Below are 24,865 nucleotides of genomic sequence, written 5' to 3'. Positions count from 1 at the left end.
TTGACTACTTTCAAAAGATGGATACAGGTAAAGTGGGAAGCCCTTATTCACAAATCATAATAATTCCATCTGGAAGATTTATTGGAAGCTGATGATATAGGATTGGAAGCTTTTTTGCATGTGAAATCTGTTGGAGATTATTCCTAATTTCATGCCTGCTATTGTAACCGAAAGAGGAGCCTGTAATTCCTGTTGTGGTCATCTGAGCGTTTCCAGTGGTATCTCCATGCTGAGGGGGAACTTGGTTGCAAATGAGGCAAGGCAGGATGCAAAAGAGACAGTACCATTTGCTCTGTGTATGAGATTGGAGGCTTTTATGGATATATTTACATAAGCATTTAAGGAGTTTAATAAACTGAAAGCCAGGGTCTTAAAGTAAGGTTCACAACCCACTTGTAACATACCAGGAAGGGCAAGTCTTTCATTCTCCAACATTAAAGACTGGTGGACCCAGTATACTTTCAATTTCCTAAGAGCAAACTGCTGTTTCAGAAATGTTCCAACTTAGTAATAATCTAATAGTCACACTTCACTGTTTTTTAACATCCATAAGTAGCAAAATTATATTCTTGTGGGAGCAATTTTAGTAAGGGGGTAGCAGCAAGGAAACTGAATTCTGTTTAAAAAAAAAAAAAAAAGTCCTGTTCAAGTCTTACTTCTGCTGGAAAAGTTTGTTTGGGTTTTTTTTATGTAGCTGTGGTGTACTCAAGGCCTTTTTTTTTTTTTTTTTACCATTGCATATGCAAAATCCAGACCTGCAGAACTGTTCCATGTGGTGAACAGTCTGCTGAACCCAGACTGTTTTGCTTGAGTAGCAGATTTCCATATACCTCATTATGAGTTTGGGGTTTTTTGATTTTTGTAGACTCTGTTCCTTCAAAGGGATGTACGACTGTAGACCTTTATACCTACCAAAGTGATATCTTATCAAGTACTGAAGAAAATACAAGGGCAGGTCCCACTGGAGAATAAGAGCCTTATTTTGCAGAGAAGAACCTTCTTTCCAGCCAGTTTAATTTTTCATGGAAACAACACGTAAACAGGAGGCCACAAAGTAACTTAGCTTTTGAAGCTTTTTAATTGCACCCAAGAAGGTTCTGGATGTTTAGTGAATTATGTAGACCACAGTGTGTAATGCAAATTCACATCCCTTTTGACTGGTAAAAGACTGTAAGAAAGATTTAGGTCGGTACTGCTAAAAGAAAGTAGCATGGACTTTAGCTGGTTGTTGCCTTATACAACCCGATTTAAATAAAAAATGCTAGATATGCTAGATCTTTCCACACCAAAGAAGCCATTATCCTTGGCAGTAGCAGGCGTGCTTCAGTCTTCCGTCCTATGATAAAGGCATTTGATTAAGATGGCTAAATACATGTCTGAAGTTATTTTATTTCTGTGGATTCCTACCATTCCAGTCTGAGCATGGACAGAGTTAATATCTTTGTTCATGTTACTTCCTTCTGGGAATGAATAAAATCATAGAATCAGGGAATATAATCATAAAATAATGTAGACTGGAGGGAACTTCTGCAGGTTATCTGGCCAAGCCCCTCCTCAGAGCAGGGCCAGCTTAGATCAGCATGCTCATGGCAGTTGTTTAGGTGAGCTTTCAGCACGTCTGTGGATGGAGATTCCCCTCTGGGCCTGTCTTCCAGTATTTGATTACTCTCATTGTGAAAACATTTTTCCTAATAGCTAACCAGAACTTCCTTTGTTGCAACGCATCTTCATTGCCTTTCATCGTGTCACTGTGCACTTCCAAGAAGACTCCAGCTCCATCTTCTCTATATTTTTCCATTAGGTAAATGAAGGCATCAATATGCCTTCAATAATAATATGCCTTCAACTCCCCTCTTTAATATCCCCCCCTCCCCACTGTTCTCTTAAGACTGAACAAACCCATTTCTTTCAGCATCGCTCCTTACATCATGTACATAATAATCTTTCTGGACCATTGCCCCCTTGATCTAGTAGGTTAACATCTGTGTTGTACTGGGAGGCCCAAAGCTGGAGTAGATGGCATGGCTGACGTGCATCTGGCCATCTTCAGTCCAAATTATTCTGTGTATTCTTAGCTGGTTTGACTAAAGGTGGCTTTTTGAATAATTCAAGACTCAAAGTCCTCTCCTCCCACAATCACAAGATATCTTAACTACAGTGCTCCACATCTTATTGAAGAGGGCTGAGAAACAGAAGTCTTTACAACAAAAAAGCTATTTCCTGACAGAATGCTTTGCATTAGTGATACTCTTGATTACAGTAGTTTAATTACAGTGGGTCATGGTATAGCCGGTTTTTGTAGATGGTATCACTCAATACTTTTTATATCACCACAGCATAAAATACACTTCCTCATCATGGCCCTCTGACTTTAAGCATAGGGAAAGAGGACAGTGTAGAAGTCACTTTCAAATCTCATGGACTGTACGTGTAAGGGACTGTACATGTAATGTACTGTTAAATTAACTTCTGTTTCTAGTGCGCTTGGAGGATCATCTGCCCTTCACATCCCAGCCTTTCCTGGTGGAGGTTGTCTTATCGACTACGTACCCCAAGTATGCCAGCTGCTAACAAACAAGGTAGGTTAGTAAAGAGAACTCAATTTTCTTTTCCCTTATGTGCTGTACTGTATTGCAGTAACACACTATAGCATTTTCATAGACATAGTTTTTCTGCCAGGTAGTCCAAGCAGGGCATACTTAAGGTGAACTACACAAGGAATACCTGCTTGATAAGAATTGAGCACCTAAGCAGGGCAATGAATATAATGACTCTTTTAGGTAAACAAGAGTGTTTGGGATCTGATCCTGGAGCGGATTTTTCTTACCGTAGCATGTTATGATTTAGGATAAAATGTTGTTGTCTCATACAACACTGCATTGTAGCATACTATTTTGCTAGTAAATACAAATGTATAGTTGGCATATTATTCTTCCAGTTGGAAGTTCTCATACCATAGTCATCATTGTAGGTTTTGAGTACTTTCAGTGATTTTCTTCTCAGATGTTTCATCCAAAAGAACTGAATTGGCAGTCTATTTGGATATTTATACAGTAATAGCTACTTAAGGTTACTGAAAAGATTGTGTTCCGGTTAGCTTACTGTTTAAACAAAAAAGAGTGAGTATTGTATTTTGAAAGCTTCTCCATTATTTAAGTGTAATTTTCAAAAGAAAGTTTGGGGGCCAACATCTAGAAATCTGCCTATTACAGACCTCCTATTTGTATTTGTGTATTATTTTTACCTTTAATTGTCCAAATGAGGAAAATAATTTTATCCTTTAGAAAAAGTTCTTCAAAATGTGTTTCCATAATTATATTGGAATCTATCTTTAGAGTTGTTTTTGTTGTGGTTTTCTGTTAAAATTACTTTCTGTTTTTAAAATCTGCAAGTACACAGGACTGTTTTTATCCTTTCTTAAACAAGTCACTTAAGCAAACTTATCATATGTTTTACTTTTCCCAAAATAACATTTCAAATATTACACAAAGTGTTCAAAATAATTGTTGTTTTTTATAAAATGAAATAAGTCTCAATTTATAAATAGAATTTAACTTTAAGGGGTACAAGATAGCTCTCAGCAATGATTGTATCAAGGCTTTTTCAAAAAATTTAGGAAAGCATTTGCCAGCCAAGGAATTCTAGTATTACCACAACCAAGAAAAATATTCTTCCTGTTCTTTTCGTGTTCAGTGAGGAAAAAAGGTTTTTTTAATGTCAGTTTTCATTCTGGAAGGCAAAGGGATTTACATAGGGAATCACATATGGAACCGTGTTGTAAGTACTTGAAGTAACCAGTTGTAAACCAGATGCCTTGCATCCTGACAACACATGCATTGTTCCTGTTATGGGTCAAACCCTGTTCACACTGTTCTGCTAAGTAATCCCATTCAAATCACTAAGAAAACATATAAGGTGAGAGGAGAATTTTGCCTTAAGTCTTCCAAGTTTAGCATTTTTGGATTTTCTGTGCCAGGATGGAAGTCTTTCAAAACCCAGAATGCCTCAGAAATTGATGCTCACAGTTGAGTAGGTGGCTCCCTGAGTCAGCATGAAACCACTGAGAGAGCTTAGTGTTAAGAAGATTTTGTTGGAGGTGTACGCTTCAGAAAACACCCAAGATCAGTTGTGATTCTCTCTCTCTCTCTCTCTCTCTCTCTCTCTCTCTCTCTCTCTCTCTCTCTCTCTCTCTCTCTCTCAATAACCAGAATGTTATTTTGACATTTAACCAACTGTCAGTTCAGGTAACTATGATTGGCCTATCGTGGCTTCCTGCTGAAACTTCAGCAAGGCAAGGTCGTGTATTTCTTTTCTTCACTCTTTATCTTGTGCAGTTAAACAGCACTTAAATATATTGTGAAAGACTTAAGTTTCACTCAGAAGTGAGTGAAGAGATTTCTTCACAAGATTTTCTGTATGCAAGATCCCCTGTTTGTTTTAAAAACATTTTAGGATTCTTTAGGGAAATCATGCAAGCTAAATGTAGGATTCAGAACTACTACCATGTCAAACATAAGTCTTCCTTAATGAGGAATATATGACAAATTGGGAGCATTGGCTTTTTTTATCTTTTTATAGCTCTGGATTTGTTTGTTTCTTTCTTTTTTAAGGTACAATATGTTATTCAGGGATACCATAAGAGAAGAGAGTATATCGCAGCTTTCCTGAGTCACTTTGGAACGTAAGTTTTCTTTTGATGTGTTATTTTCTGTAGCATGGAACAAAGTGTTGTTTTCTGCACATGGTCTTTGGCTGTGTGACTGCTGTCCACTGGATAAGATGAAATCTGGTCATTTTTCACAGTGATGTGTATAGATGGTCTCTCTGTAGCAGTACTGGAATGAAGTTCATCATTACTTCACTTCTGTGCCAGCTGCCGATCTGTTTTTACTAGAAAATAGCTGATGATGGGAAAAAGACAGTAGGGATTTTCTTCTTTAGCAAAAGAAATGTGCTCATTTCTGAATAAATGACTGGAGGGGTCTTACAGTAATAGGCAGTGACTGAGGTGGAAGGACAGGGAAGCGGGTACAGTTCCAAGCCTTGCAGGAGCCAGAAACCACTGCTCGGCATAAAGGCAGGACTGGGAGACCAGCTGCTTCCACCGCCGAGCAGTATCTTGTCTCAGGAGAGAAAGGGCTGTCAGGTCGTGCTGAATTCCTGCAGTTCAAAAGTCCGTGGCCTGGCATGATGACACATTATCTTCACAAACCAACTAATCAGGGGTGCCTTGGCACTTTGAAGGGTAAGCACTTTGGTTTTCCACCTAAATCCTGACTTGAGTGAGAGAGAGTCCAGGAGCCGATGCAACAGCGATTGGCTGACCAGCAGTGCTTTATCTCATTGTGAGGAGGGGGTTTCTGATTCTGGTGATGCCAGATGACATGGATATTTGGGAGCCCTTTCAATCTCAGGTCTCTCAAGTGAGGGTAGGAAATCAGGTGCCTTCTAGCATGCATGCAAATTTTATACAACTATAGATAGATAACAATTACTTAAATTGGACATGTGAGTAGGTAGAGAGTCGATGCAAGCTCAATCCTTATGAAAACAAGATAATTTCTTTTTCTTCTGAGAAAACTACAGTATAGAAATGGCCCAGGTGTGCCTATGATTTTATTTCACTTGCAAAGTCGTTCATGAGTCCTGATACTGCTTGAGACTTTCAGAGAATACCGACTCCTGATGGTTGAAACTTTTAATCCATCTACTGAACAACTCTTCTATATTTAATTTTTTGTATGTTCTCATGCTTTGCATTTTTTATGTATACTCTTTTGAATTTTCAAATTTAAACTCTTCTCAGCCTGCACATTTTCAATTTTATCCTGTCACTTAGTACAGAGTTAATAATTTATCTTAATCTGAGTAACATACAGGGAATTTGTGTGTGTACAGTTTTTATCAATTTAGTGCTGCAGATGCATTAGCAGGTCTCCTTTCATTCTAAAGTGTATTTATATAAACTGAACATGGCCTTTCTTTGGGTAAGAAACTCCAATACCACAGCATAAATAAGAAGATTATTAAGAGTAAAAGTTTAATCTAATTTTCATTTAGCTAGAAAACTAACTGTTAATAAATAAAGCAAATACTGGAAGTTTCTAAACAAACAAACAAAACAATCCTTGTAATACAGAATTTACATATTTATCATTCAGTATTAGAATGAATGGTAGGTTAAAATTGTATTCATTTTTTTGTATTTTTTGTTGATAGTGGTGTGGTGGAATATGATGCAGAAGGCTTCACAAAGCTCACTCTGTTGCTGATGTGGAAAGATTTTTGCTTCCTTGTTCACAGTGAGTAGCTCTTTGCCGCAGGCATAAATGTCTATCCTCGTGAAGATACAAGTTCAAAAGGGAAAACATACAATTACAGGAAACAGTTTTAAAGTTTTAGCTATTTTTATCCAGTGCTTAATGTATTTTTGATGTGAACATGACACTTTGAAAGCACAAAATCCTGACTGTATTTGGAGAAAGGGAGAGGATCCACATTGGTAGCGTACTGCCTGCTTTACAGAATGCCAAAACCGTCCTGGGAAGGTTTTCTGGTAATTTGACTCAAGATTAAGTTCACAGTTGTAACTTGTCCTTTCAAAAGTGCCAATAATGAGGACCAATACTATACATAACCTGGGAGTACCTAAAATCTTCTGTAATTGTCAGGAATTAATGCATTGATAGTGATAGTAAAGACACTTTAGTGTAGGGAAAATATAGTAAATGAGAAATAATGCTATACTGTCGTTAGGAGCCAGAAGTTATTCCTAGACTGAAACTGTGTAGGCAAAACTGTCTAACAGTTGCTATAGTATGTAGCTAGACTTGCTGTCATTTGAAATTTTTAAATCAAGATGGTATTACTTTCAAAAAGACATTCTTAATTAAATAAATATGTAGGAATTGCTTCATTTAGAAATTAGTAAGTGTGGCTTTGTTACTGCCTTATACATGTTAACCTAAGTAGCAATTACTGTTTTTCCCTATGGTAAGGTGAGATTCACAGGTATCAAAGATATTGGTCTGGGGAAATTCAGTCATGTTACCCTTTATTTGTAATTGTTACACTTCTCATCTTTGTTTAAAATAATTACAGTGCAATCTGGGCAGCTGCAACACTGGTGTTTGTTAACACTCTAGCACTGGAATATTTCAGGTTATGTCATTTTTGATTGTGGGCTAGCTTTTCATGTGGAAAACTAAGGATGTCTTAATGACATCATAGAAATTTGTCCCAGAGCTTTTAAAGCAAGAAGTGGGGATTGCCATTGTTCAGAGAAGTCCTTCACCCTGTGTTGTATTGGAGATCACAAAAAATGGTCTCACTGATCCCTATCACCTAAGATTTCCAGACCGTAATGACCATAAAGAGGTCTAGAAGACTCAAACTTGAAATTAAAAAACTTCCATCATACTACTGTGACTTACATTGTGGAAAAAAAGAAACAAAAATGATATTTTTTTGAAAAATTGTCCTTCTTACATCTTTACTTACTCTTCCACTACAATTGAGAATTGGTCACTGGGCAATTGTCTTCTATGAGATGATGCTTCTTTATGTACAACCTTCTTGAAGTTTTCCTACCTTCTTACTCCCCAATATGTTTGGCTTAATTTTATCAACATGAAAATTCCTGTGGATTTGATTTTTGCTGTGGGATAATATAAATTAATAGATGTTGAAGCAGTTAGATTTCAGCAGAATCAAAATTCAAATTTCTATTAAATAACAGAGTAGGTTTTAACTGGGTAATATTCACAGTGCTCAATTTAACTGGCACAAAAGCTGCAATTATAACTGAATAGTTTATCACTATATTAACCCTGTGGCCTTAGAAATCATACAGTGCCTTAGCTGTGTAAGTCATTGCATCAGCCACTTGTTGAACAATCCACTGCAAAAATATTTATGTTCCATGCACTGAAGGATATTGCAATGAAAGGACTGAAACCTGCACTTCATTTCCTGAGTGAAGTAATGTAGGCTTTCATCTTTTAACCACTGACATAACTATGTATATGATGGTTGAATATTTAGCAAGTGTCTAATAAAATGTCTGGGAGAGATAGCCATAAGTTGAAAACTGTTCTACTTTATATATACTATAGTATGCAGAGAAAGTATTCAGAGGAGAATAAATAGGTCAGTATACAGCAAGCACCATGGTAAATCAAATGAAAGGAACCATAGTAAATTTTACTGGTGTCTTAATTTTGGCTAAAATTTTAGGTTTAATTGAGATTGTGAGATGTATAAAACCTAATGTGAGTTGTATTTCCTTTAAAAGATGCATTCAGAGATTTCAAAAATAACTTTCGGGGTTTTTTGCAACTATTTGCATTCAAAGTTACACACTTGTTTGGAAACTAGGAAGCAAAACACATTAGAAGTAAAGTGAAATTACTCAGAATAGTTTTATTGAGTAAACAATTAAAGATAAGAGGAGAGAAACAGGAAAGTAATTCTGGATTGCCAAAGCCCAGTAACCTCAGAACAATTTCACTTGCTAAAAAAAATTATTTGTGCTGTAGTTACAGAATGAAGAGCAAAGTCTCCCCACTCTACCTTAAAACACAGAAGAGCTACCTAATTGCAAAATCAATCATTACATTAATGTAGCTGCTGAAGTTATTATATTAGGTCAAAGAGCAGTCAAAGGAACTGTTGCTTTAATGGTTTAGTTCTAAAAATCAATCAAGTGCATTCAAATAATGACAGAAGAAATAAACATTCAGAGAAGTTTGTGCATCCCCATGGAAGAGGAAATTGTTAATCAGGAGTAGTGCTTTTGATATTGTTACTGTTTATGAGTAAGTCTCAGTATGAAGCTTTGTAAGTAAACTTCAATATACTGCTGATTTCTTTCTCTTCTTGTTTATAAATTAGCTATGATTAGTTTTTGGAGATAGATATTTCTTCATATTCTTGTTCCTGCATACATTCTGTGTATTTAAACTGTATATAAATAGAAACATAAGTTACATTATCTGTGCACAGTTAAGAATTAAGTAGCCTTATTGGTGTGGACACAAGGATAGGACTCCAAAGCAACCTGTATATAGGCTTTTCAAAGATAAATTTTTATCTTACGAGATTTTTAGGTTATCAGCACAAAGGAGATTGACAGAAGTTGGACTGGTTGCAATAGCAAATGAAATACTGCTTGTGTTAGTGGTTATTTGTTCAAGACATCTTGAAAAGGACAGATACTGAACTAAAAAGGTTTTGTTTCATTGAACAATATTTCGCGGGATGGAGAATGTTGGAAGCTGTGAGCATTTGTATCTTAAGTTTGTATGGGATCTCAGACTTAGGTGAAGTTGGTGGGAACACCTGCTGCCACTGACCTTGGGTAACTGTAAGGGATTTCAGGTTCTGTGTTGGGTGATACCAGTGACCCAGGAGGTCCAAAGTGCTGGTCATGTAAAAGCTAAAGTTTAATTAAGGAGCTTTCTTGCTATGGGAGTGCCAACTGAAGTAGCTTTTTGTCCACCCTCTTACCTGTCTGTGCAGTTATGTGGTTACCTCTGTCAGAGAATAGATCAGAAATAGGCAACATCTCAGCAAGAAGGAGGTTGTTACACAGGAGACAGAAGCAAGCAAGGGGCCTAGAGCATTATTTGGGTTATAGGAGGTTATGCACATGAGTATCAGGCTTTGGGCAGACACTCACTTCTGCATTCAGGGGTTTTTGGTGGAAAACATCAATGCCAGCTTCTGATGCGTTCTTGTTTGAATATTGCTATCTGCACACGTTCTTCAGCAGAGCAATTTGGGCCAATGTAGTCAACTTACGTGGTTTGAATTGATGGCCTGAGCTAAACAATTGGGGTTCGCTCACATAAACCTCTTTTGGATCTGGATTAGCACATTTGTGCACAGCTTCAGAAAGCAGCTTAGAAAACAAAGACACAAAGAATTTTTGGTAGCCATGTTTGTCAGGTGAGGCTTGGGAGGAGGGGGAGAAAAATAAGACATTTTGGGAAAGAGCATTAGTAGCTGGGAAGACAAGTTCACACTACAGTTCAAAGAAAGTGCCGTTTATTCCAGTAGTGTTCAGGGAAAGAGGAATGTATGCCCACTCACTGTAAATAAACAAAATTGCATTGAAGAAGTAACTCCTATCAGGGCCCATTCCAAACAGAAATAACTCATTAGGCTTGAAATATTGTTTTCATCATTCAGTAGAGCAACAATAATCCTTAGAATTTAGGTAAATGTTAATTTTTCAGGCACCTGGTGTAGTTTAAGATGTTTTCTGTCCTTTAAAGGAGATTGCCCCACCTCTGGAAGGTCAACAGAAGAGAGCTAATGCGCATTCATCAGCCCCTTCATCTATTCCTCCAGCAGCTGTTTAAATAAACAAGTTAGGCTTTGTGGTAGTAAATGGCTAGCAAGGAGGTTTGGTAAAGTCTTAAATGGAAGATTTTTCCTAGATGAACGTGTGTCTGATTGGTTAGTGTTTGCTATTTGGGTTTAGGAGAGCTTATGTGAGAAGGCAAAAGTATTTTCTTTCATCAAAGATGGTATTTATTGTTCTTTTTGAAATTGCTTTTGCAGATTCCTGTTTGAAAAATCACATGCCTACCACGCTAACTCCACAGTCACTGAGATAATAAAAATGTTTAAGAAATAATTTGTTTATCCAAGCAATTTGGAACCCCGAACATGAGACTGTTTCATGTAAACATTCCTGTAAATATTTCAGTAAACCTTTATCTGCCTGTTGTTTTGGCCATAGAGCCCTCTCTGTTATATAGGACCTATAGGTCTTGTTAAATGTAAATGTGAGAAGTAGCTAGTGTTTGTTGTTTTGATATAGTATTTAATTCAGTTGGAATATGCTCAATGACTCCTGTGTGCTACTGGAGTATGAATAACCATTTGAGTGGGGTTGATAGTTTGAGAGAGACATTTTTTTCAGTTTTCTGTCACGTAAGATTTGCTCACATACCTTTTGGAAGCTGAAAAGAAGATAGTCTTCAAGAGTTGCTCTTCATTAGTATCAATGCCTGGCAGTCATCACAATTAACACTTAAAATTCCAGCAAAAAAATCTTTGGAGGAAATTAAGATTGCATTGGCTCTACTTCTTCAGGGAAGTTAGTCTGACTGTGAAAGAGGAGCCTCTTCAAGACAAGGTATGGAAAAATAAACTGTCGTCTGCCCCAGTTGTTTCCTGTTAAAGGGCCAAGTGTTGAGTGGAATATTTACATTAGATTGCTTCTGTGAGCTTTTATCTAATGAGGTGTTTTGGCTTCCTTTCATAGTATTTTTATTTTATTCTTCTCATTGTTCCTTAAATGAAAACGGACATTTATGACTGTGAAAACTAAGGGAGAAGGAAAAAAGAGAGAATACAACAATGTGAATAACAGGTTATAGGAGAATGGAGTGGTGTCTGGTAGCGTCAGAAAAGCAGGATAGTTCAGCAGAAATGTCAAGCATAACAAAATGCATGTTTTAGGAGTCCAGTGTGAGAAGTTCAACACTGATCAAAAAAAGTCTGCAAAGATTGTATAGGGATGTCATTTTGTTCTTAAATGAGAAACTGGAGATTAACAAAGCCCAGGTGATGTAAAACTGGCTGGCACAAGTCAAAAGCCATTCGGATCTAATGCTTGGGAGAAATTTTTTGATGTTCAACAAGCAGATAAATGTCTCCCACGAGGCAGTCTTTTCCTCTGACTCTCCGTGCTTTTAGTCGGTACCACGTATTTCTTTGAATCTGGTCTTGAAAGTTCCTGAGCACATGTCGTTCTGCCTACAGCAAAATATACCCTGAGCAGAGAGGGGGGGTCTCTTCAAAACTTTGTACGTTGTTTTAATCACCACAAAACAAAGCATTCTGTGACAATTCCTGTGTAGTGAGGTGCGTATCGCTTAACTGAAGTCAAGGAAAGCTGCAGAAATGCTATACTGCTGTGTATCAGACAGTGTGATGGAAAAGGAGCCTGAGTCACAGGTGCACAGTTCTGCACTTAACTACACATAGGCAGGGTCTAATCCCAGGACTGAATTGCAGTGTTTGTAAAATTAATTAGCTTTTTGCTGATCATTTTTCTCCATTGTGTATTTTTCTCCATTATTTCTAAGGGACACTGCCAACTAGATTTAGTTTGAAATTCATATTGAAAGCTGATAATTTAATTTTTGTCATTAAGAGTACGTTAAACATCATGTTCCTCTGATTCCATCCTGAGTATTTACTTGGACGTGAGCTGAATGAGATTTTCCATATTTACGTATTCATAATGGATGCAAGTGAACCTGAAAACAGAGGTTTTCTTTTCCTTTTCTTCTGTTTCTCTGTGTTCATTTTGTAATCACGTCACTCAGTATAAACTAGTTTTAGGTTCCTATTTCTAATTCTGCTAAAAAAGGGACAGTGGACACAAGGTGATTCATAAAACTTGGTATGAACAGCAACAAACAGGAAACAACTGTTGTGATAGGAATTAGGTTTTACAAGTATTTTATGATGGCCTGACATGGGTGGACTGGCAAAGTATTTTTAAGTGTCACTTTGCTGCGGATGTTACCTTTTCAATTTCTGAGAAACGCCTATATTTGCCCTACTTTTAAAACTGTAGTATATTGCTGTAGACATTAATTGATGTTCTTCCAGGAACTATGAGCACTTTAACAAATGGACTGAAAGGTTTTGTAATAACTTCTTATAAAATTGCATTTTTCAGAAAAGTGAACTGTTGCTTTTTCTTATCTAATAGATATATCTAGAGTACTTCTACTATGTGCCCAATTATGTGACAGATAACTAATAAATTCTCAGAAAAGATGCCTGAGATAGGGAAGTGATATAATCCTATTTTATCCACTCAATTTTTGAAAAAAGTGATTAGGTTGCAAAAAAAAATCATTGACAGAGTTGGGACTTGGGTACAGATTGTGGTATTTTTTCTTCTCACTCTGTCTTGTACCTGCACATTTTGACGTCTCACATGGCATTCACAGATAGCTTTTCTCTAAGGTGAGAACTACGTTGAAGGTGTGAGATACGGCAAGTTGAAAATTGCTCATAGTAGCAAGTAGAAAGCAAATATTTTGTTTTCAGTCTGGAAAGGAGATGATGAGCATGGGTTTCACATGGATCAGTCCTGGGTTCAATACCAGGCAATGCTTTCAGAAAAAAATAGGATGATACAGAACACCATAGGATTATTAGAGATGCAAAATTTCTGGAAGTAAGAGCTGCATCAGGAAAAGAAAGATTTTCTGAATCCTTCTTCCCTAACTCCTTCCTCTTTCTATCCAATGACAATTAATTTGTCACCAAAGTAGACTTTTTCTAAGAACCCATATGTGACACAGCAATGGCACACAAAGGTGACTGCTGCATGCCTTTTAGGAAATAGATAAATATAATTTACTTTTTAATATTAAGAAATACACCTTGGTTTAGAGATGGAACTGGTCACAACGATGCTTAAATGTCTACATGGGGGAAGGAGGGAGTGCTTAAGCTGCTTTTCTGTCTCCTTTGCCCCATTCAGCAGCCTAGTCTTCCTTTTGCTGTTTCTGTTCCTGTAGCAGCCCATCTTGTTGTCCTTAAGTCCCCTTGCCAGATTCAACTCCAGGTGAGCTTTGACATTGCCAACCTGATCTGTGCATGCTCAGAGTATCCACATCTCATGTGCTTCCTTTTTGTGTTTGAGTTTTGTCAGGAGCTCCTTGTTCATCCATGTAGGCCTCCTGCTACAATTGCTTGACTTTCTGCTCATTAGGATGGATCATTCTTGAGCTTGGAGGAGGTGATCATGGACCCTTCTTCTCTCCAAGACCGTTATCCTGTAGGATTCTTCCATGGGAGGAGCAACATCCCTGAATGGCCCAAAGTCTCCTGAAGCTTAGAGTTGTGTTCCTGCTATTTGTCTTGTAATGGGCCTATATTGCAGTAAAGTAGATTTCAGTTTAGCTTTAGAAATATCTGGAGTGGCTTACTCGGCTAGTTGGGTCAGGCAGGATTATACTGCGTTGTGATTTGAAAGCTGTAAGCCTGCATGGAGCACAGCTTGAAAAAACAGGATAGCATGTGTGTCAGCAAAGGGTCCTTTTGTGTCAGAAAAGGGTCCTCTTGACCTGCAGGATAATGTCACCCTGATCACAGATGAGAATTAAATAAATCAGTGTCCTTTCAAATCCCAGGCAGCATCCTTTCAAATCCCAGGCAGCATTTAAAACAGGAAAAAGAACTTATTTGCAAGCCTCATAAGCTTAATAAAGTATTGGTGAGAGAAGCCAAATGTTTTTGCACAGCTGCTTTTCAGGTGAAAACATGCTTTAGAAGTCTTCCTGTCCTGCTGGAAAGTACTGTAGAACTTCTCAGCATTTAGCAATGTGTCTCTGTACTGGGAAAGCCGAGGAAAAGTTTTTGCCTTTTCTCCACCAGTAACGTGTGATGGTCACCAGCCTGTGCCAAGAAAGGGCACAGCTTGCTTTTCACACCCATAACAACTACAACTGTATTTAAAGTATAAGCTTCAAGCAATTCAGTTGGAGAAGAGGCAGCTTTTAGTAGCATCAATCTCATCAGCACTTAGAGAAGTTACTATAGAAACTGTTACAGCAGAAACAATAAAAGGAAATAAAAACAGAAGGGGGGGGAATTAAGATCTTTGAGAATTTGAAGTAAAAATAAAGCTAAATAGATGTCACTAGCTGAAGCTAGTGAGGTAAAAATAAAAAGCCTTTCTCTTAATTAAAATAATCACGGTTACAAAAATTAGAGAAGGAGAAGACCTGTGAGGCCATTATGCCATTTCTTTGGGCTCGATATAGGATTATGAGATACTCCATGGGACATTTTTAGGAGGTAGTCCAGTCTTACTGTAAAAGTCCAAAACAGTAGGACATAGTAGAGGTGGGTGATGACACTCCAAAGCAAGAAGACATTATAAAGCATTTTTCGCATTAAGTTACATCACTTTTTCATGGTCTTTGACTGCATAGCTGTAAACTGCTTGAAGAGTATCTTGATTTGATCTGTTACTTGGTTCCTCCGTAAGACTAAAGAATTAGATACTCTGTCTGAAGCACATGACTATAACTTAAGGTATTTGAACTATTTTTGTCACATTTTTTTAAAATGCTGGTTTTGTGTGAAGGATGAGGTACTTAAAAAGAAAGATACAGGTTATGATAAAGACATGGGACATTTTTACAACCGTATCATCTGCCTATGTTGACAGAAAATCAAAACAATAGCAATCATAAATCTAGTTGCCATTGGTGCCTAGACTATATTGTAGTTCCCATTATCAGTGGGAACCCCATTATCAGTTGTAGTTCCCATTATCAGATGAGAACCGCAAGATAGATACAGCAGTCATGCAATCCTCTTCAAATAAAAACAGGTTACATACTTTATTAAAACAAACAAACAAACAAACAAAACTAACAAACCAAAACAAAGAGAACTAAGTGATAAACTTATTCTAGTCTCATTGAAACCCACAAGTAAACAAATCTACTCTCTAATGTGTTGGAATAGTTTAATCCATCATAATTCATTGTTTCTATTCTTCAGAAATATTTAAGGGCTGTCTAAGAGCACTGGAATTAAAAGTAACCACTTCTGTATCTGAGACTTTGAAGTTGGCCATTTCCATAGACGTGATGTCGTAAGACGCATTAGGAAAAGAGACGTACTGTTGGTGCAAAAATTTTGAAAAAAGAAGAACCAGTTCTTATTTCAAATCTAGCCTGGACTGACAATAACTGAAAGTCATTCCTGTCCAATTAAAAAAAAGGAGGAGGAAAAAATAAGGAAAATTAGATTCCTTCAAGCATTCCTTAGTGTCACAATGAACATCACCAAAGTTACTGCAAACTGGGCATTTGCGAGCACCTTCAATAACTGCTGTCAGCTAACTCGCGTTCTGTGCTAAACCTGTGCTAAAGAAGAGGTTCCTCAGCATTTTCCGCCTTTCTCATCCCAGCTGTATTCTTCCTAATGACCTTCTAAATAACCTTGTCTTCTAAACATCTCAGTGGGCTCCCTTCCCATTCTTGAATATTATACTTGCTGAAAAAAGGTCAAGAAGATCTTGTTTAGTTGAGGATCAATCATTACACAAATGCAGTTCAGGACTGGCTCTTTAGTGAGTTCTGTTGCCAGACCCATTTCCCAGTACAAAACAAGGAGCTCTGCATTTCATATATTCACATAAATTGTTCTAATCCCAAATATTGCCATTTTTTCCATTATTACAATCACATTTCAATGTTTATCTTCCATTGTTTAATATTGTACATTCAGCTGATACATTTCTGATGCAGTTAAGAAAAACAATAGTTGTTTCGTTTTTCATAGTATTTACTTTATTTTCATAGTATTTATTTGGAATTGTTTTGTATATAAGTCATCTTACTCATCTACTACACAAGTATTCATTTTGCCAATGGGGTGGGTATTTCCCATAGGGAATACCTATGGGAATAGCAAGGGCAGACCTAATGATTTCAAAAGCAGCTGTGATTACCAACACACCCGAAGTGTCATAAGTGTCTCAGCTAAAATTCCATAAACAGCTTTTCATTTCACATTTGAAATTTTGAAATGTCAATTTCAAAATAGCATCTTCCTGCAAATAACCTGTTTTTCTCCAGAAGGGATGTTAGCCCTAATAATATGGGATGTTAGCCCTAATAATATTTAACAAAGTCAAATTCCTATGACTGTGCTCTGCTAACCTGAAGTCCCACACTGATGCCATTGATATGTTATTTGTCATCCTTGCTCTCCCATTCTTGCAAGACTACATCATCACACACCAAAGCAGGATAGATAGCTGTGGCATTTTGTAATTCTCTGTGTGTTTTGAGCCAAATTCACCCTTTCATTTTTTGCCAGTAGAATGTAGGCTAAAGGCCTTTGGCACAGAAGAGTCAAGGAAAGATTCGCTATGCCAAATAGCCTGAAATCCCGCCCTGCAGAGATTTGTGCTAGCCACTACAATCCCCAAAATGCTTGTGGCTGAATCTCTTCAGATTTCTCAGTAGATACAGTGATCAATATGATTCCTGAAAGGCCTTCTGTACTGGAACTTCTGTGTAAGAAGTGAAGATAGCTGTTTTCCCTTGAACTTAGATGACCATTTTTCACCCATCATACAGGCTGTCTGGAACAGCTTTCCCATAGGAGAAGTCATGTCAGAAAACCTACAAGAAAATTTCCTTTTAAAATAGAGCTTGATAGATGTGTAAGGGGTATTATATAATACGGTATCTGTGTTACCACTGAGTTGCATTGTAAATCCACATGGGTCTCATCCACATTAACACATCATGAAAACGGGAGAGCTCTGAGTTCAAGGAACTTTTCAGTCTGAGGCAGTGCATTCAAATCCACAAGTTGTTTTTCCCAGCAGTGTGAGCTCAGTTCAAAGTAAAGGCAGAGAGAATGTGAAATTCTGTGAACCAAAAAAAAAAGAACAAGCAAAAAGATGATGAATATATACTAATAAGAGACAGTTCTGGAGCCTGGAATATGTGTTTCCTGTTTCCATGAGTTACTTCATCAGAAGTACTTGAATGCAGAGGCAGTCTCTGGCCAAAGTTGGATGGTAAGTAAGGAGTGAGTCAGGGGATTTCGGGAAGAGAACAGATAGTATCAGGCTAAGATTGTTCAGTGTTCTCTGGAGATTTGGGTTTAGCACATCTTTCCTTTCCCTGTACCCTTCTTGTTTTTCTGGTGAAACCATTAAAACTTTTCACATGTTCAGTAATCATTGATTCTGAAGTACCTACTACGGCAGCCAACATTGGAAGGAGTTGAGTTTGGCTGTATAAAGTATTATCTACTGTTACCTCTCAGAAGAACTGGGTCCCACAAGCTGGCACTTAGCATCAGTAGGCAAGCTGACTATCCTTTCCTTGTTCCTTCATTCCTGGTCTGGAATCCCTAAATAGCCTCTCAACTCATGAGGGTGCTGTGAAACAATTTTTTAAGATACTTTATGTATCTGTTATATCTTATGGTGATTAGAATCACCACATTGAAAAGCTCATGCAAGAATGAATACATATTTAATCAGAGCAAGGGTTCAGTGTTGCACAGTAAGTTGTGCAGTGTTGTGCACGGGGTGGAGTCTGTCAAATGGGGCAAACCAAAACAGTGTCTCCCTTGGCCAGCTCTGTCCAGCCTGGGAGCTGAACTGGAAAGAATACTGTGTTATCTTGTGTTTGCTCCATAAAGCAAGTAGAGATTGAATTAACGTTGTGCAGGCAATGAAATCTTGCAGAAGTCAAAATCTCGGCAGTAAAATATCCAGATCAGTCAGTGTTTGAGTGCAAAACAAATTACAGGTGCAATAAACTGCAGCAGATTCAAGCATCCAGAAGGTTAATAAGATAACCAGTATAGTGTCATCCGAGCATTCAAACGGTGTGTAACATTCAGTGAGTAAATGTTGACTTCTACGAAAACGAATATCTAGATTTATCCAGTGCCGTACAAAGGATGAATAAACCTATTCTCTAGAACAGGGGAACAGTATATAGAAAATTTTCTAAATATTGCCATCTAAGTACTTCGATACATTTGTATGGTCAGCATGCATTTCAAGCATTGTTTTGTTTTTCCTTGTCTTCTCTCCAGTACTTAAAGGTGTGGGGTAAACCTGCATTTTTTTTCTAAGCATTTTTCCTTCAGGAACCCCATAGCAGCACTGGTATATGCTTTTGCCGAGACATCCCTTCCACATTTCATACTCTGTTTAAAAAGCTATAAAATTAGATGCTAAAGATATTACTTTAAAGTTAATAAGACTGTCAAAATCAACTCTGTAGTTTTTGACATAACCTTAACAAACTAGGTAACCTGTTCCAGATCTCAGATGGTTGTTCTTTAAGAAAATTAACAATTAAACTTTACTGATTCGTTGCACAGTTTTTTTAGTTATTAATGAATCAGGATTTTGGCTTTAAGATAACTATGTTTTTAATATATGTATGTATTAAATGCTAACTAAGTCAAGAGAAGCAAATTTGTGTGTTACTTCTTGACAGTTTCTTACGTTTCAAAAAGAGAGCAACTTCAACTATTTATAAACTGTAATTAAGTTTCTTTACAACATGACTCATTCTCAACAAGCAAGTCCTCTTTCTTTTGCTTTCTTATGAACTGTGTGGGAAAATTGGGGTTCAATCACTGAAGAATTTACTCAATGCTTAATTACCCAAAACAGCCCTCCAAGTTCTGCTCATGTAGAGCTTTCATAAAGACATGGTTTTCCCACACTTTGGCTTTCTAAAACTTGACTTTTAAAAAATTATCTGTAAATTGTAACATAGGAGAAAGCAGTGTTTTACTATGGTATTGGCTTCTTTCTCTAGTCTGCTTCTTTGAGCTCCTCTTATATTAACAGTGTGATGCTTAGGAAAGTAAGAAATCATCAGGATTAAATTACTTTGAGCATGGAACTGAATTAGAAAGCTTTACTTTCCTGAATGAGCTAATTGTTTAAATTTTCCGGAGGAAATGTTTCTATTTCTGTGAGAGAAGGGGTAAATGGGACTTCCTCTAACATAATTTTCGTTTTAAATCTGAGTTTGACAGCAAGATTTTTACCTTAATAACCAAATATTACTGCTAACTGCATGACTTGTATAAGCCTGCTAGTTGAAGTGACTCACTTACATAGATTAAGTTATTTTTAGGGAGATAATTTGCACTGTTTAGAAGAGAGGAAAAAAGGGGGAGAGAGCCCTACTAAGAGCTAGAGCCCTCATTATAGTTTACAGAGCTCGTGAACGCAGCATCCAAGCAAAAGATGACTAAGCAAGGGGTCTATTGGTACTTTCAGGAATTTACAGACATGAGTCATCTGCTTATTTTCTGCAGACATATCACCAGGGTACTTTGTGAGTCAGCTGTTATTTGGAAATAGTACTTGTATTCAACATGAATACATTTTTGTAGTTCTTGGGTAACTAGCATGCCAAACCAAAGTGGGCTTTTATAGTTTGCCTAGTTCAGGTGTTGATTTAAAAAAGCAGTGTGTTGTTTTTAACTGTGATGCATTTTTCATGAGAAAGTGCAAATATTGTCTGGAATGTAATTATGATAACACTTACCTTTGCCACCTTGCGTATTGCATGAAAGCAGATCTGGTTTTGTATTAATGCACATATTGAGAGTCAGATTGTATATATGACCAAGTAAAAAGAAAAATTTTCTATATCCACCTGTGCTATTCTGTAAAAATGTTAATTGCAAATATGAGCAGAATTTGACCTTTTATCTTCAAAGCACCTTGCTAGCATTGATTACCAATGGTATTTGCTTATTTTTCATGTATGATAAAACACTTCACCCCAAATCCAAGCGTTCTGTACACACACAGTGTCAATGGACGGGCATCCACTGCAACGGAAGCGAGTTCTTGCCTTCCCTTCCTACTGCTGAAATAATAGCTGGCTACCTTGAGATATGTATAACACTTTACAACTCAAGGCTATTTCCTGTTTACTGGTCTTTTAGGTGTGGTTGTGTTCCAGAATTAGGGACAGGTTTTTTTTACTTGGTCTGGGCTCATCTCACACCTTGTATTAAGGAAGCGCTTGGGTTAGAAAAATCGGAGTTTGGCAATTTTAGGTGAAGGGTAGTGTTAGAAATCAAAGGCAGGTCAAATTTTTCAAAACTTCACTTGGAGTTCAGGGTGATACTGCTGTTGGCCAGATATGGGATGCACAATTTTAAATCTAATTTGATTATCTGATTTAACAGTTTATAATGTAAGTAATTCCTGAAAATTCCTATACAGGCTTTGGTTAATAGAAGAAGAACATGTTTTCTGTTATATTTTGGTGGTACCTTTGTTGTAATAATACTTTTATAAAATAAAGGCTTCTCGTAACAAATGGAAGTGTCTCTGTAGTGAAAGCAATGTCTTGATTATCCATTTAAACTGCATTTCTAGTGCTACATTCTTTCTCTTAAGTGCAAACCTTTAATTTTAGGTAACAGGAAGAAAACTGCAGCTGCTTGGCCCACTTACGTAGACAGAGGTTTTCAAAGGAAAGTTAATGAAAGTTAGAAATTCTCGAGTAAAAAATTAAGTATAAAGACTAAACTATTGCTCGAGTGTTTTGCTAAAGTTTGTTATTCCTTTCACACAGTGATAAAATATACAAGTATACTAAGTAGTTTTCCTTTAAAAGGAGTTGGTACTTCAGATGGAAAAAGATGCACTAGAGGAACAGAGTTTAAGCACTTGGAGCTGAAGAAGTATATTTATAATGTTGAAATAGAGAGCCTGTCTCCTTGCTTCATACTCTTTTCCACGGTGAAGTCCTTCAAAGGCTGTGGCACACATGTACCATCTGTGAGGGGAGGAGACAGCTTGTTTGGTGATAAATGGCCTCAATACACCAATGTTTTTCAGGCTTGTTACTTAATAATCATGTTTTAAAGAGGAATTTGACAGAGCAATCTTTGAATCTAACCTTTGTTACAGCAGTGATCTGCCCTGAAATTAGCAAAACACTGCCCATGTCATTACCGCTTAAATATCTGCTGGAAGCTGCTGTGTGAGCTGAGTCACCAGGACTCTGGGAGTTATCACGTGTAGCTCAGACACTGGGTCATGAACTGAGCAAACGTCGTCATCCACAGTGATTTGTTGTGTTTTGAGACTACGGCTGGAATATTGCATTCGGTTTTGTGTACTTCATGGCTACAAACAGTTTTACTTGTAGAGCTTGGAGGGTAATTTAGGGAAAAAGGAGCTATGGTGTGGCTGATGCACATCCAAGTATTCTGACATGATTAGAAAAACTGAAAAATGAAGAAACTAGCAGGGTGATAGCATGGGATTTGGAAAAATAAAACCTGTCTTACACTTATATCTCAGTCTATGAGCAGAGATTTCAAAGGAAGTGCTGGAATCTCTGCTCCATGAAGCATTTAAAAGTAGAAAATACAGTGCATTACCAAGCATATTGGAGGGGAGATTCTGTTCTGCCTGAGGATGGGTTTAATCCTGTAATGTTCCTTTTGCTTTCTTCAAATTCTGTTTGTACTGATGTTGCCACTTGGTTTGATTCCTACTTCAGCTATTACAACCTGTTTATTAACTTAGTAGTCTTTTCCTTCTCTTGAAAAAGGACTGTGAAATGACAAAGAGAGAATGCTGAGAACCCAGGCTTATATGAATGAATTATGATCTTGTTAATTTATTTCACTTATTGCTACACCAATAGAAAAAAGATTTATTTAAGATTTACAGGGAGTTACTGTTCTATTGCAGTGTTTTTTCATTGTGCAGAATTAAAGAATTGTGATTCGGAGGATAACAAAAAGTATGATCGTAGGTGCTTTATAAATGAAGTCTACACCTTTAAAAGAAACGCACATTCTTCTGTTAGTTTTGGTGTTAGATTAGACATTTAATGTAAATAATTCTAGCCTGTTGTCATAACTCAGTTTAACTACAGATTTCTGAAGCTTCCTGAAATTAAAAGTAGACAAAGAAAATCTAAACTATAAATGTAGCAAAGAAAAAGTTAAAAACCAGTTTCTGACTGTGTTATTAACTGTTGTCAATTTTACTGTTCGGCCAGACCTAGCTGATCATGAGACAGCGATAAGCAAAGAGAACTAAGAGGTTCTGATTTTTATTTTTAGTGAGATATTTTGGGTATTAATGACTTCGCAGTGTGTTTTTTGTTTTGTGGGAGTTATTTTATCTAGCAGATGACAGCAAGTTGAGATCTTTTCCAACTCGTGACTGAATCTTTCTACATGTTTTATCAAATCATTTAACCACTTCAGGTCTCAGATGGCTGTAAAATGAGAATGATGTCCATTGGGGCACTAAAATGAATTGGCTGAAGCAGATAGAGAAATTTGTTTCTTGAATGGAAAGCATTCCAAACAGAATGTATTTTGTGAATTTTTGAAATGGAAAATTTCACTATAAAGGAAAATAACTGGGGGGGGGGGGGGTGGGTGGGTTCTATAACAAAATAATCATGTGTAAATGTTATGATGAACATAGAAATACACTAGCTAAACAGTTTTTTAATTACGTACTTTACAAAAATGTTTGATAAAGCAAAGCATCCCATACAGCAATATGTTGGAATCATTACTTATAAGAAATACAGAAGTGTATTTTAGAAGTAATCATCAATTTCTCCTTTTCTGTCACCTTTAAATCAATAGAAAGGAATGATAAATTCCCAGTAAAAAAAAAGGAAAAAAAAATGCAATGGTGTATTTTTATGACACTTTTCCTTTTTTTTTTTTTTTTTTTTTAATTTTAGTTGACCTACCCCTGTACTTTCCTCGAGATCAACCAACCCTAACATTTCAGTCCGTCTACCACTTCACTAACAGTGGCCAGCTGTACTCCCAGGCCCAGAAGAATTACCCTTACAGCCCCCGCTGGGATGGCAATGAAATGGCCAAAAGAGCAAAGTAAGTCAGATTGCTGTTTCCTACTAAATACTCCATTTGTTACATGGTCATCTGTCGGTTGAAATTTCATGGATTTAACGTTACAAAAGCTGAACCTGCTTTTGTTCTCACATTGTCCTAGCATTCCCATGTATGAGTATAGACAGATACTTTATAAATCATGCTTATTACGTTAGTGCCAGAGGACGGATCAAAAGAAGTCTCTTTCTGCTAGGCGTTGTATGGGCAGAGTGATGACAATCTCTGCTCCAAACAGCTTCCAATCTAAGTAGATAAGGTAGCCCCCAGCAGGAGTGATCTGCAATGGTAGCAGTCAGTCAAGGTAACTCCATGGTTTTGTGCGGGTGTTGAGGGGACCCTGAAGGGAAGCATGTGAGATGGAGAGAGTGAGGAAGAAAAACCTGAAAGATATGGAATTAGGCTGTAATAAAAAGACATGGAAGAATAGGTGGCGGTAGAGCAAACCACCAATCTGGCATAGGAGGCAGTCCTATCAGAACTTGAGAAAGTTATGTGGAAGTCTGAATATCTCTTTCTTTACTGCTTTTTCTGTTGGCTAGAAACAGAGAATCTCTGACTCTTCTGTTGTTTTTCTGCAAGCCCTTGTTTCAGGCTGGGGAGACACCACTTCTGTCCCAGTATCTCCTTTACTTAAAGATGACAGGACAGCCTCCCCAGAATGATTCTGTGGCAAGGGCAAGCTGCCGTGGGCAGTGGTGCCCCTTTTGTATGTTAGATATTGTCCCCATCTTCTAATGAAGCAAACCAGATTTTACATAAATGGAGCAATATGGACAACGGCCTTGCTGCAGTATTTCGATTTTGCAAAGTGTAAAATGTTAGAACAGCAAGAGACTTAAGCAGGCTGATTATCAGTTGTTCAGCACATAAAGGCATCAAACTGCATTAATAACAAGGCATATTGGGATGAATGTTTTGAATGACAATCAGAAGATTAAATTAAATCAGCAAAGATGCATAAATAAAAGTCAAATGAAAACAGTTCAAGCTGAGTAAATCAAATGAATGACATGGTCAGAGACTGATTGTAATTTGGAAATGATGGACGCAAACAACAATTGACTGAAGCATTTTCAGATTTTATACTAATTTAAATTTTATGGAGAACATCAAGTAACACTTGATTTTGGATTTTGATGCATTGTAATAGAAATTTTTTTGCTAGTATTTGGTTTTGCTACTGTACTGTCTAGGAGAGCCATTTCTTGATCAAATATGAAGAATTTTTTTTGTGGACTTGTTTCTTTTCTCAAGCAGAATATTATGAGTATTTTGTTTAAAAAAAAAAAAAACAAAAACACAAACCTGGAAGCATTACTGTGGCTTTTTTTATGATCATACTACAAAATGCATTTCTTTTGCAGCTGAAAACTTACAAGTACCTATGTGCTGTCTG

General features: G+C 37.1%; 1 protein-coding gene across 2 annotated transcripts in view; it reads left to right on the top strand.

The window, feature by feature from the left end:
- The window catches only part of BABAM2 (BRISC and BRCA1 A complex member 2), a 184,097-nt gene that overhangs the window by 138,390 nt on the left and 20,842 nt on the right, over positions 1 to 24,865 (top strand). For both annotated transcript variants that reach the window (XM_030035410.2, XM_030035409.2), the window contains exons 8-11: positions 2,480 to 2,579; positions 4,611 to 4,681; positions 6,220 to 6,302; positions 23,295 to 23,448. In XM_030035410.2, the coding sequence (XP_029891270.1) occupies positions 2,480 to 2,579; positions 4,611 to 4,681; positions 6,220 to 6,302; positions 23,295 to 23,448 (408 nt within the window). The remainder of the gene's footprint in view (positions 1 to 2,479; positions 2,580 to 4,610; positions 4,682 to 6,219; positions 6,303 to 23,294; positions 23,449 to 24,865) is intronic.

Source organism: Aquila chrysaetos, chromosome 13, assembly GCF_900496995.4.
Source record: "Aquila chrysaetos chrysaetos chromosome 13, bAquChr1.4, whole genome shotgun sequence".
Classification (NCBI taxonomy): Eukaryota; Metazoa; Chordata; class Aves; order Accipitriformes; family Accipitridae; genus Aquila; species Aquila chrysaetos.
The sequence above is the reverse complement of the archived record's forward strand: the minus strand, read 5'-3'. Positions and strand labels throughout refer to the sequence as shown.